The 14,116-nt window shown below is 44.1% G+C and overlaps 1 protein-coding gene across 1 annotated transcript in view; it reads right to left on the bottom strand.

Annotated features, from left to right (window-relative positions):
• Positions 1-14,065, bottom strand: part of inppl1a (inositol polyphosphate phosphatase-like 1a) — a 270,287-nt gene extending 256,222 nt beyond the window's left edge. The window contains exon 1 of the mRNA XM_072262518.1: positions 13,715-14,065. Coding sequence (XP_072118619.1) covers positions 13,715-13,902 — 188 coding nt within the window. The 5' untranslated portion in view covers positions 13,903-14,065. The remainder of the gene's footprint in view (positions 1-13,714) is intronic.
• Positions 14,066-14,116: the final 51 nt, after the last annotated feature.

Below are 14,116 nucleotides of genomic sequence, written 5' to 3'. Positions count from 1 at the left end.
ATTCTGAGCTGAGGCTGAGCACTCTGGTCCTAGACTGACCCGCTTTAGGAAACATCCTCTCTCCAGCCACTCTATCTAGGCCTTTCAATATTCAATTCAATGAGATTCCACCTTCATTCCTCTAAACAGCAAGTACAAGCCCAGAGCCATCAAACACTCCACATCCATTAACCCTTTCATTCAAAGGTTCATTTTATTATCAAAGTATGTACGCAGAATACAACTCGAGATTCCTCTGTTCCAGACACATAAAATACAGAAAAATGATGGAAGTCGTTGAAGCCCCCCTCCTGCATGAAAAAGAAAAATAAACAAAACTCACAAACCCAACCTCTCCATTGCACAAAAACTAACATATCGCCCACCCAGACACGGCAGGCAAAACATCAAACACCAAACTCCAAACCTCTCCCTCACACAAAAACTAACATATCGCCCACCCAGACATGACAAAGTCCTAACCCCCAAGCTCCTCCCTTGCAAAAAAAACAGCGACAATAACATCAAACACTCAACCCCTCCATCACCCAAAAACTGTACTACCCACCAATCAGCAACAAGAAGGAAAACAGAGAAAAACCGAAAGAGACCAAAAGAAACTACAGGACACGCCAATAATAGTTAAGTGTCTCAGAATTCCGAAAACACCTTCCGTCAGTATCAAGGAGAGCCAACAGCTCTAACTCAGTCCTTCCATAGGGACACGGTTTCCCGAGGGGAGTGACCGCCGGCCTAACGCGGCCACTTGAATCCCAGCCCGACCCGTTAAGAGCGACCGCTGACCCAGCCTCTTCCATATTTGTCTCGATGTTTCAATCTTCCTCAACATTTCATTTGGCGAGAAATGCCCCGCACCATCTCGTCTCCTGTTTGGGACAGCTTGTGCTCACGGTCTTCGCCTAAAATTTTCTTGGGGACAGCAGAGTGCTAGATCAATCGACTGAACGCCAAACTGTAGGTCGCAGGCTCCAATAGTTTTCGAAACACAATTAAGACAAAGGATAAGTAGAAGGAGCAGAAAAAGTGGAAGATGTCACCATCAGTGTTTGCTGGTGCCACCTTGACCTGACTTCCCAGGACCAATATATCCTCAGTTGAGAGGGTGAGTAGTTTCAAGTTCTTTGGTATACACATCACCGATGATCTCACCTGGACTGCAGACACCGGCTATGTGGCAAAAAAAAAGCACAACAGTGTCTCTTCCACCTCAGGTGTCGGAAGTAGCTCAGCATGGGCCCCCAAATCCTCAAGACCTTCTGCAGAGGCACCACTGAGAGCATCCTGACTGGTACAGGAACTGCACCAACCTTGATCGCTGGGCACTGCAGAGAGTGGTACGGACAGCCCAGCACATCTGTGGATGTGAACTTCCCTCCACTGAGGACATTTACAGCAGCAGGTGTGTAAAGAAGGCCTGGAAGATCATCAGGGACACCAGTCACCCCAACCATAAACTGATTCAGCTACTTCCGTCTGGCAAACTGTACCGCAGCATAAAAGCCAGGACCAACAGGCTACGGGACAGCTTCCTTCTACAAGCCAGTAAGACTTCTAAATTCACACGTCTGTACATCGCTACGGAGTCATAACGCAAAGATTTTTACTCCCTAACATTGTGGGACGGATGCAAGATTTAAATAAGGTTTTGGATAGATAGTTGGATAGATTTTTGCATAGTAGGGGAATTAGGGGTTCTGGGGAAAAGGCAGGTAGATGGAGATGAGCCCATGGCCAGATTAGCCATGATCTTACTGAATGGTGGAGCAGGCTCGATGGGCCAGATGGCCGACTCCTGCTCCTATTTCTTATGTTCTTATATAGTTCAATACAAAGGCACACCTCAAGGATGCTCGACGTCCTTAGTAATCTTAGTGGGCGCCACAGTAGCATAGCACTTTCCTCCTATAGTGCAAAGATGTAGTGGGTAGTTGAATTAGTCATTGTAAGATGTTCCGTATTTAGGTTAGGGCTAAATTGGGGTTGTCAGTATTTGCTGGGAGGTGTGACTTGGGGGAAAGTAGAGGACCTAGAGAAAACCCACACGTACCAAAGGGAAGACGTGCAGAAACTCCTTACAGAGGACACCAGGATTAAACTCCAAACTCCGATGTTCTGACCGTAATAGTGTCACGTTAACTGCTACACTACCGTGGTGCCAGTAAGATCAGTCCCAGTTTCAAAGCTCAGATTAGATTAGATTATTAGGACACTCAGTCCTCTTTTATTGTCATTTAGAAATGCATGCATTAAAAAATGATACAATGTTCCTCCAGTATGATATCACAGAAACACAGGACAGACCAAGACTAAAACTGACAAAAACCACATAATTATAACATATAGTTACAACAGTGCAAAGCAATACCATAATTTGATAAAGAGCAGACCATGGACATGGTAAAAAAAAAGTCTCAAAGTCCTGATAGCCCCATCATCTCACGCAGACGGTAGAAGGAAAAAAACACTCCTTGCCATGCACCTCAGCGCTGCAAACTTGCCGATGCAGCACCCTGGAAGCACCCAACCACAGCCGGCTCCGAGTCCGTCCGAAAACTTCGAGCCTCCGACCAGCCCTCCGACAGCGAGCACCATCTCTGCCAAGTGCTTCGACCCCGCCCTGGCCACCGAGCAACAAGCAAAGCTTGTTACAGGAAAAAAGGAAGAGAATGGGGTTGAGAGGGATAAGAAATCAGCCCTGATGGAATGGCAGTGCAGACTCAATGGGCTGAATGGCCTAATTCTGCTCCCATGTCTTATGGGTGCTCCAACAGTGGTGTCATTGGCAAATTTATAGATGATGTTTGAGGTGTGCAAAGACACACAATGAGTGTAGAGACAGTCGATCAGAGGGTTAAGCAAGCATCTCCAAAGGCCGAGATAGAGTAGATGTGGAGAGGATTTTTCCTTTGGCAGGGGAGTCTAGGAACAGAGGGCACAGTTTCACAATAGAGGGATGTCCATTTAGAACAGAGATGAAAAGGAATTTCTTTAGCCAGAGGGTGGTGAATCTGTGGAATTCAATGCCTTGGATGACTGTGGAGACCAAGTCATTGGGTACATTTAAAGTGGAGGTTGATAGGTTCTTGATTAGACAGGGCATCAAAGGTTACATGGAGAAGGCAGGAAATGGGGTTGAAAGGAATAATAAGTCAGCCATGATGGAACGGCGGAGCAGACTTGATGGGCTGAATGGCCTAATTCTGTTCCTATGTATTATGGAGTGCTGACCAGAACTGTACACAGTACTCCAGCTGTGGCCTAAGCAGTATTTTACAGAGTTGTACAGTAACATCAAGTTCACAGTGAAACAAAGATGAGGATTTCAAAGTCAAAGTCGAGTCTAGTGTCATTTCTACCGCTGTTGCAAGAAACTTACTTGCAGCAGCATCAGATAAACAACATTGATATGAATACCAGTTAAGCACGACATGCTCTACCAGATTTACACATCACACCACAGGCACACTGTCAACAGTCACAGAAGGCGCACCTCCCTCACACAGTTCTGCTTCCTGCTCATCCACAATGCGAAGGTAAACTGTTCTGCTTGTTATGCAAACACCAGGAAAAACACGTAGCAGCGAGGAAATTTAATCCCTCCCCACGTGTGGATGACATCAAATAACCCCAGAGTTATAGAAAACAGAAGCTCTCCGTTGCAAGTTTTATGAAACTGTGTGATGATGGGATTAATTTGCTCTCTCTTGCCACAGAGATCCACTCTACAGCCATTAAAACAAAATTGACAATGAACCATATAAAAATAATTGCAAGTGCACAGGGCTGGGTGATTAAATAAAGAAACAACACACACAAAGTGCTGGAGGAACTCAACAGGTCAGACAGCATCTATGGAAATAAACAGATGTTACGGGCCAAGACATCAGGACTGGAAAGGGGGGAAGATGCCAGAATAAGCTGGTGGGGGAGCAGGAGGAGGACAAGATGGCAAGTGATCGGTGAAGCCAGGGGAGTGGTGGAGGGGGTGATGAAGAAGCAAGAAGCTGGGGGATGACAGATCAAAAAGGTCCAGACTGGGGGATAGAAGAGGGGAGAAGGAGGAAAGGGAAAAAAATACCAGAATTTGGAGAAATCGATGCTTATGCCATCAGGTTAGAGGCTACCCAGACAGAATATAAACTGTTGCTCCTCCAACCTGAGAGTGGTCTCATCGTGGCAGCAGAGAAAACCATGGATTGACATGTCGGAATGGGATGAGGATTGGAATTGAAATAGCTGGCTACCAGGTAATTTTGCTTTTTGTGCATGCAGCAAAGGTGCTCAACACGAAAAAGGATCTTCGATTCAGTTATATCCTGAGATCCTTCAAAGAGTGCAGCAGGATGTTGGAGGTCTTTTACCAGTCTGTTGTAGCAAGTGCAGTCTTCTTTGTGGTTTTGTGCTGGGGAAGCAGGAACAGTGCTGGTGATGCAAAAAGACTAAACAAACGCATCAATGTACGTATATGTCATTATGTACTACATACGCAACCAAGGACTGGATCCGTCCTTGGTTACAACCAGGACTCTTTTGTGTTGGTGGTCGAGTGGAGATCACTGCACAAATTGCTATCCATTATGGACAATCAGGCACATCCTCTCCATGACCAACTGAATAAGCAGGGGAGCACCCTTTTAAACAGACCCATTCAACTCCACTGTCACAAGGATCGTTACGGAAAATCCTTTCTACCAGATGCAATAAGCATATACAACAGTTCATCTCTGTGTGACAGGAGAACACACATCATAGTACAATAGTCTCTGCTTTGTTATTTTGTGCATTATTGCACAGTATTGCACATTATTGTACAGTGGTAAATTATTGTGTATATTAATATGTACTTTATTATTAGTTCAGTCTGCACACTGCTAATTGTGTTGTTGCTGTAACAAAACCATTTCCCACTTGGGATAAGGTATTTATTATCTTCTTTCCTCCCCACCATTGAGCATGTTTACATGGAGTGTTGCCACGAGAAAGCAGCATCCATCAAGAACCCCCACTGTCTACATGCTCTCTTCTCGATGCTGCCTTCAGGCAGGGGGTACGAGAGCCTCAGGACCCACACCACCAGGTTCAGGAACAGTTATGATCCTTCCTATCCATCCCACAATCTCTTTGACCCCTACCATCAGGCCCAAGGTATCGTAGCATTAGGCCAAGGATTATTAGGATGGGAAACAGCTCTTCCCCAGGCTGTGAGGCTACTGAACTCCCTGCCACCACCCAGGTCTCATCACATGTGAAGTGCCAGTAGCGTTATACCGTTTGCTTTTTATTGCACCTTATATGTTAATTTACTACTGCTACTATTAGGTGGCGGGATAGAGACACATCTCCGCCAAAGGAGATATAAGACGCTCCTTCCATCCGCTAGCCTGTAAATCACCCTTGGGCAAGGTGTAGCACCTGCTTAGCCCCCCCCCCAAAAAAAATCAGGGACACGTGAAGCCATGGATAGCTGTACAAGCAGTTGGTGCATATCACAAGTCCTGGTTATGTGAACACTGACGCCAGGTAGACAATCTCTGAAGAGTATTGATAACGGCCGGTGTCAGCCATCTTGTAAAGACACTGCCCAGAGGGCAGCAATGGCAAGCCACTCCTACAGAAAACTTTGCCGAGAACAATCAGGGCAATGAAAAGACAATGATCACCCATGTCACAACAGTACAGCACATAATGAACAAGTATTACCTTAGGGGTTGTGTGTGTGAGTTATGTGTACTGTGTTGTGTATCTGGGTCTGGAGGAACGCTGTTTCATTTGGTGGTATATGTGTGTACAGTTGAATGACAGTAAACGGAACTTGAACTTATTACCCAAGAACCATCAGGCTCCTTAATCAGTGTGGATAACTTTACTCATGGTAACTCTGAACTGACAGCCAACAGACTCACTTTCAAGGACTTTTTACAGATCCGACGACCCTTTCCATCTGTCCCAAAATCCCTTTGGCCTCCTACCATCAGGCAGAAGGCACCACAATACAAGAGTGAGGACTGTTAGGCTAGGTAACCACTTCTTCCCCCAGACAGTCTTCTGAACACCCTGTACACATTATTTATGACAGTGGCAGTAGCATTATATTTGTTTATATTTAACTATCTTCATTATGTGCTGTGTCATCACATGTGAAGTGCCAGTAGCGTTACACTGTTTGCTTTTTATTGCACCTTATTATATGTTAATTTACTACTGGTAAATGATATAATATGACCATAATATGGTGGAATTCTTCATTAAGATGGAGAGTGACATAGTTAATTCAGAAACAAAGGTTCTGAACTTAAAGAGGGGTAACTTTGAAGGTATGAGACGTGAATTAGCTAAGATAGACTGGCAAATGACACTTAAAGGATTGACGGTGGATATGCAATGGCAAGCATTTAAAGATCGCATGGATGAACTGCAACAAATGTTCATCCCAGTTTGGCAAAAGAATAAATCAAGGAAGGTAGTGCACCCGTGGCTGACAAGAGAAATTAGGGATAGTATCAATTCCAAAGAAGAAGCATACAAATTAGCCAGAGAAAGTGGCTCACCTGAGGACTGGGAGAAATTCAGAGTTCAGCAGAGGAGGACAAAGGGCTTAATTAGGAAGGGGAAAAAAAGATTATGAGAGGAAACTGGCAGGCAACATAAAAACTGACTGTAAAAGCTTTTATAGGTATGTAAAAAGGAAAAGACAAATGTAGGTCCCCTGCAGACAGAAACAGGTGAATTGATTATGGGGAGCAAGGACATGGCAGACCAATTGAATAATTACTTTGGTTCTGTCTTCACTAAGGAGGACATAAATAATCTTCCAGAAATAGTAGGGGACAGAGGGTCCAGTGAGATGGAGGAACTGAGCGAAATACATGTTAGTAGGGAAGTGGTGTTAGGTAAATTGAAGGGATTGAAGGCAGATAAATCCCCAGGGCCAGATGGTCTGCATCCCAGAGTGCTTAAGGAAGTAGCCCAAGAAATAGTGGATGCATTAGTGATAATTCTTCAAAACTCGTTAGATTCTGGACTAGTTCCTGAGGATTGGAGGGTGGCTAATGTAACTCCACTTTTTAAAAAAGGAGGGAGAGAGAAACCGGGGAATTATAGACCGGTTAGCCTAACGTCGGTGGTGGGGAAACTGCTGGAGTCAGTTATCAAGGATGTGATAACAGCACATTTGGAAAGCGGTGAAATGATCGGACAAAGTCAACATGGATTTGTGAAAGGAAAACCATGTCTGACGAATCTCATAGAATTTTTTGAGGATGTAACTAGTAGAGTGGATAGGGGAGAACCAGTGGATGTGGTATATTTGGATTTTCAGAAGGCTTTTGACAAGGTCCCACACAGGAGATTAGTGCGCAAACTTAAAGCACACGGTATTGGGGGTAAGGTATTGGTGTGGGTGGAGAGTTGGTTAGCAGACAGGAAGCAAAGAGTGGGAATAAACGGGACCTTTTCAGAATGGCAGGCAGTGACTAGTGGGGTACCGTAAGGCTCAGTGCTGGGACCCCAGTTGTTTACAATATATATTAATGACTTGGATGAGGGAATTAAATGCAGCATCTCCAAGTTTGCAGATGACACGAAGCTGGGTGGCAGTGTTAGCTGTGAGGAGGATGCTAAGAGCATGCAGGGTGACTTGGATAGGTTGGGTGAGTGGGCAAATTCATGGCAGATGCAATTTAATGTGGATAAATGTGAAGTTATCCACTTTAGTGGCAAAAATAGGAAAACAGATTATCTGAATGGTGGCCGATTATCTGAATGGTGGCCGATTAGGAAAAGGGGAGGTGCAACGAGACCTGGGTGTCATTATACACCAGTCATTGAAAGTGGGCATGCGGGTACAGAAGGCGGTGAAAAAGGCGAATGGTATGCTGGCATTTATAGCGAGAGGATTTGAGTACAGGAGCAGGGAGGTACTACTGCAGTTGTACAAGGCCTTGGTGAGACCACACCTGGAGTATTGTGTGCAGTTTTGGTCCCCTAATCTGAGGAAAGACATCCTTGCCATAGAGGGAGTACAAAGAAGGCTCACCAGATTGATTCCTGGGATGGCAGGACTTTCATATGAAGAAAGACTGGATGAACTGGGCTTGTACTCGTTGGAATTTAGAAGATTGAGGGGGGATCTGATTGAAACGTATAAGATCCTAAAGGGATTGGACAGGCTAGATGCAGGAAGATTGTTCCCGATGTTGGGGAAGTCCAGAACGAGGGGTCACAGTTTGAGGATAGAGGGGAAGCCTTTTAGGACCGAGATTAGGAAAAACTTCTTCACACAGAGAGTGGTGAATCTGTGGAATTCTCTGCCACAGGAAACAGTTGAGGCCAGTTCATTGGCTATATTTAAGAGGGAGTTAGATATGGCCCTTGTGGCTACGGGGGTCAGGGGGTATGGAGGGAAGGCTGGGGCAGTGTTCTGAGTTGGATGATCAGCTATGATCATAATAAATGGCGGTGCAGGCTCAAAGGGCCAAATGGCCTACTCCTGCACCTATTTTCTATGTTTCTATGTCATATGACGTAAATGTGGGCACGTGGCCAAGTGGTTAAGGCATTGGACTAGCTACCTGAAGGTTGTGAATTCGAGCCCCAGCCAAGGGAACATGTTGTGTCCTTGAGCAAGGCTCTTAATCACACATTGCCCTGCGACGACACTGGTGCCAAGCTGTATGGGTTCTAATGCCCTTCCCTTGGACAACATCGGTGTCGTGGAGAGGGGAGACTTGCAGCATGGGCAACTGCCGGTCTTCCATACAACCGTGCCCAGGCCTGCGCCCTGGACAGTGAAGACTTTCCAGGCGCAGATCCATGGTCTTGCAAGACTAACGGATGCCTTATGACATGCACAATCACAGTCTTCCAACCATCTTTAATCTGTTAATGAGCTCTTATTCTTTTCTCTTTCCGTGACCATGATTGCTCTTAGCAATTTTTTTAAAATCAGAAGTGGTTTGCCATTGCCTTCTTCTGAAGGAATAGACAGTCGACATTTCAGACCAAAGCCCTTCATCAGTATCCTTCACGAGCCCTGATGAAGTGCCTTGGCCCAATATATCATTCATTTCCGTAGACCTGCTGAGTACCTCCAGCATTTCGTGTGTGTCACTCTGGATTTCCAGCATCTGCAGAATCTCTTGCGTATATAACTATACGTCATATGTGTACTTTATGCCGATTATATATCAGATATATTTTATCTTTTTAAATTTATTTACTGTACATGATAAATGTACTTCATTTTGCACCTTGCCCCAGAGGAAAGTTGTTTTGTTCAGCTGTATACATGTGTAAGGTTAAATGTAAATTTGCATAATTTGTTTTCTTTTGCACATTGTTTGTTTGACAATCTTTGAATATCTGTAGTTTTGTTTTATAAATTCTACTATACATTATTTTCAAAGTAATTTATCAAAGTACATATATGACACCATATATAATGCTGAATTTGATTTACTTGCGGGCATACACAATAAATCCAAGAAACACAATATAATCAATGAAAGACCACACAAAACAGGACGCACAAACAACCAATGTGCCAATTAACTGCCATTAAAAAAGAGAAAAAAAGGAAATAATAAATAAATAATATGCAAGATGTGAGATAGAGTTCTTGAAAGCAAGTCCATAGTTTGGGGGACCAGTTCAGTGATGAAGTTGAGTGAAGTTATCCCCTCTGGTTCAAGAGCCCGATGGTTTCTTGTAAATGCCTGTAAAAAAAAAATGAATCTCAAGGTAGTATATCATGACATATACGTACATTGATAATAAATTTCCTTCGACTTTCCAGTGCTTACTTATGAAGATTTATGATGGTACGACAGAGGAACTATAGGACAAGTTAATACACGTAAAGCAGAGGGAAGTAACAGGTCAAATTCAAAGAAAATTTATTATCAGTGTACACAACTGTTACCTTGAGATTGTTTCCTTATAGACATTGACAAGAAAATACAGATATGCAATAAATTTACAAAAAACTATACCTAGGCAAATAACCAATATACAGAAGACAAATTGTGTAAATAAAAAATATACAGAAAGGATCAAGGATCAACTTTATTCACCGTATACACTTATATACCGGTATGTATTAGAAATTCACTGTGGTGTGTTGGTCGGGGTGTAACAAGCAACAACATTCAAATTATAAATGATGAATATCAAAAATAAAGTTAGAAGTACGGATATGGAATAAAATGTGCATAAATACATAAATACCAGCATGTATTTACAATATAAACAGCATTATAAAAAGTGAATTAGTGTTTACAGTGCAGTGATGGGGGTAATAGATAAAGGGCGTGGGGCTCCCCAGAATAGTTGATCAGATTAACTGCCTGGGGTAAGAAATGTTTAAAACCATAAGACACAGGAGCACAGTTATGCCATTTGGCCCAACATGTTTGCTCCACCATTCCATCATGGCTGATTTATTTTCCCTCTCAATCCTGTTTTCCTTCCTTCTCCCCATAAACTTTGACAGCCTGACTAATCAAGAACCTATCAACCTCCACTTTAAATACCCAGTGACTTGGCCTCCACAGCTTAAGGCTGCATGGGTTTTGTTTTAAAAGCCCTATAGTGCTTTCTGGAAAGGACAGATTGCTGGGTGGGTCATGTCCACAATGATTTTGCCTGCTCGGTTCTTTGCCCAGACGTGGGTGGTAAAGCCAACTGCAAATTGACAAAGGCTGGCACTTTGATGCGCTTTGGAAGGACAAATACAAATCATCACCCTCACCGAGTTACAATTCCAAATATAATCACGTAAGTGTGCTTGCACACACAGAGGTAAGAATTCATTTTGCAAAATAGTGAGGCTGTATTCAGAACTAAATGGAATTTCCTGTAATTATGGAGAGTTGGGAGTAGTGAAATGGAGGAAAGAGGTGGATCTGAACCACAGCATTTCAGGCATGGTACAGGATATGCAGAGTCCACTCGCGAACGGAAGAACCATTTAAACAGAAATCTCCAACACTTGTGCCAAACCTTCAGAAGGCTATAAATACTAATGATTGTGTGCACAAAATAACTTCAACCAAAATCTCAATAAACTCAAGAGATTCTACAGATGCTTGAAATCGAGAGCAGCATGCGCCAAATGCTGGAGGTACTCAACAGACTAGGCAGCATCTACGGAAGAGAATAAACAGTCGACCTTTCGGGCTGAGACCCCCCCCATCAGGACTGGAGAAAAAAAGATGAGAAGCCAGAGTAAGAAGGTGGGGGGAGGGAAGGACTTCCTCATCTTTTTTTCTCCAGTCCTCATGAAGGGTCTCAGCCCAAAACGTCAACTGTTTACTCTCTTCCAAAGATGCTGCCTGGCCTGCTGAGTATCTCCAACATTTTGTGTGTGTGTTGCTTGGATTTCCAGCATCTGCAGATTTTCTCTTGTTTATGACTGGACACACAAAATGCTGGGGGAATTCAGCAGATCAGGCAGCATCAATGAAAATGAATAAACAGTTGATGTTTCAGGTCAAGACCTTTCATCAGGACTAGAGAGAAAGGGGGTAGAGGCCAGAATAAGAAGGTGGGGAGAAGGGAGACCCTTCATCAGAACTAGACCAAATTCCAACAGGACTCTATAAATTAATCCCATTTCAAAATAATGAATTTTAAAAAATGTTTTAGGAAAGGCTAGCTAAGCAGGTCAGGCAGCGCCTATGGAGAGGAATGAATAGTCAATATTTTGGGCCAAGACCCTTCATCTGGACTGGAAAGGGGAAGATGTCGGAATAAGAAGGTGGAGGGAGGGGAAGAAGGATAAACTAGAAGGTGATAGGTGAAGCCAGCTGGGTTAAAAAGATAAAGGGCCAGAGAAGAAGGACACGAGCATGGGAGAAAGGAAAAGAGAAGGGGAACCAGGGGGAGGTGATCGGCAGAAGAGGCAAGAGGCTGAGTGGGGAAACGAAGAGGAGGAAAGGGAATAAAAAGAATCTCGATAAGATTGTTTTAACTTGTAAGATTTTGATTCAATACAAAATTGCCTCGGCATATGTAATGGTGTTCTAAAGTCGGTAAAGTCAACCTCTAATTGGAAACGCAAACAACAGGAATTCTGCAGATGCTGGAAATTCAAGCAACACACATAAAAGTTGCTGGTCGTCCTGACAAAGGGTCTCGGCCTGAAACGTCGACTGCACCTCTTCCTAGAGATGCTGCCTGGCCTGCTGCGTTCACCAGCAACTTTTATGTGTGTTGCTCTAATTGGAAAGTTCCACAGCGTAACCCACATCAATCACATCATCCCCTTCAAAGCAATCTTCACTTTCGGAACAAAGACTGTTCTCAAACATCCGTCAAATGCGAAGCACAGTCACAGAACTTTGAGGCGTGGGGCTTTGACTGTACACACTCCAAGAACAGCTGAGTTACTAAACAAATTATGGAACTAGAGAACAATTTATAGCAACATATTAAACTCCTCAAAGTTATTACTAGTTCAGCACACACTCAACACTCAATTAACTCAATATATAAATTGCAATGAAATATTTCACCATATATCATTTTAAACAGAGTAATTTGCAGGAATCTATAACTAGAATTTAACTATCATTAAGCATTTTTATTAAATGAAATGCTATTAATTTTAAAAGCATTAAAATTTCTATTTCTAACATATATCAGCACTCTTCAGAACCAGATATTAAAATTCAAAGTTTTAAGTGTTTTGTCCTTTGTTGTTTTTATGCTTAGTATTTTTTTTAATTTTTAAGTTTTAAGCAATAAGTTTTACGAGAGGTTACACAAGTTGGAACAAATTCTTTAACTGAATCCTTTCAGTTTGATATTATTCTATAATTAGCCACGGTCTAACCAGATAATCCTATTTTCAAAGCTCTAACCTTTGTCAGTTCCTGTTGAGTACAGTTCAAGTGCTCTAATCTTCCCATCACTGCACAATTTAATTATAAGACCTGAGAGCAGAATCAGACCATTCAGCCCATCATGGCTGATCTATTTCACTCTCAACCCAATTTTCCTGCCTTCTCCCATTAACCTTTGATGACCTGACTGATCAAGAACCTATCAACCTCCACCTTTTGCAGATTTCAGATCACCATGGCTTTAAACTGAACATTATGCTAGCTCAATACCACAACAACTAGCAGTTAATCTCTCAGGTTATACTAGTTGAATGCACTGCAACATTTAGCTCATCTCTTGCCTTATGTTAGTTGAATGCCGCACCGTTTAACAGTTAATCTCTCGCATTATGCTAGTTCAGTAGTTAATCTCACGCGTTATGTAAATTGAATGCCGCACCGTTTAAATTAATCTCTCACTTTACGTTAGTTGAATACTACAACTCTTAATAATAAATCTTCCACGTTGCGTTAGTGTGAAGCTGCAACGTTTGACAGCTAATCTTTCACATATGCCTCAATGTTTAACAGATAATCTTCCACATTACACTAATTTAATGCTGCAAGCTTTAACAATTAATTTCCAGGTTAACTGTTGGATTAATACAACGTTGTACTATACACTCCTACATTTTGCTCGGTTGATAGTGCAGAGTTAATTGTTGACGAAGTTTAAAGCTCCCGGGGGTGCAGTCACTCTTGCCCCTGCAGTTTGCGGCTAACTTGCGGCCGGTTACCGGGTCTGCAACAGCGGACACCCCCAGCCCAGCCCAGCCCAGCCCAGCCCAGCCCAGCGGGACCCCTGACCCGGTGCCGCCGGGCCAGCTACTCACAGCACACACAGCGCGTAGGCCCCGCTCACACTCTCGCTGTCCCGCACCAAGAAGCTGCCGTCTCTGCCCGCCCGGGCCAGCAACTCCTCGGCCGCCGCTCGGCTCAGGTCCCGGTGGTACCACAGACCGGAGCCGAAGCCGGGGCCGGGGCTGGAGCCGGGCCCGGGGCTGCTGACGCCGCCCGCCATCGACCCCCGCCCGGGGAGGCCCGAGGCCGCCGATCCGCCGGGAACAGGAGGAGAGGCCCCGGGAGCCCCGTCCGAGAGTCTGAACTCCGCCAGCGGGCGCGCGCTTTGCTCCTCCCACACGCGCGCTCGCGTGCGGGCGGGCGCGCGCTCCTCCGCCTGCGTGCGCGGGCACGATGACGGCCGACGCCCGCCCGAGCGGGGTTGGAGCGGCGGA

The sequence above is a fragment of the Mobula birostris genome, chromosome 7 (assembly GCF_030028105.1).
Source record: "Mobula birostris isolate sMobBir1 chromosome 7, sMobBir1.hap1, whole genome shotgun sequence".
NCBI lineage: Eukaryota > Metazoa > Chordata > Chondrichthyes > Myliobatiformes > Myliobatidae > Mobula > Mobula birostris.
This window is presented reverse-complemented; position numbering and strand designations above follow the sequence as displayed.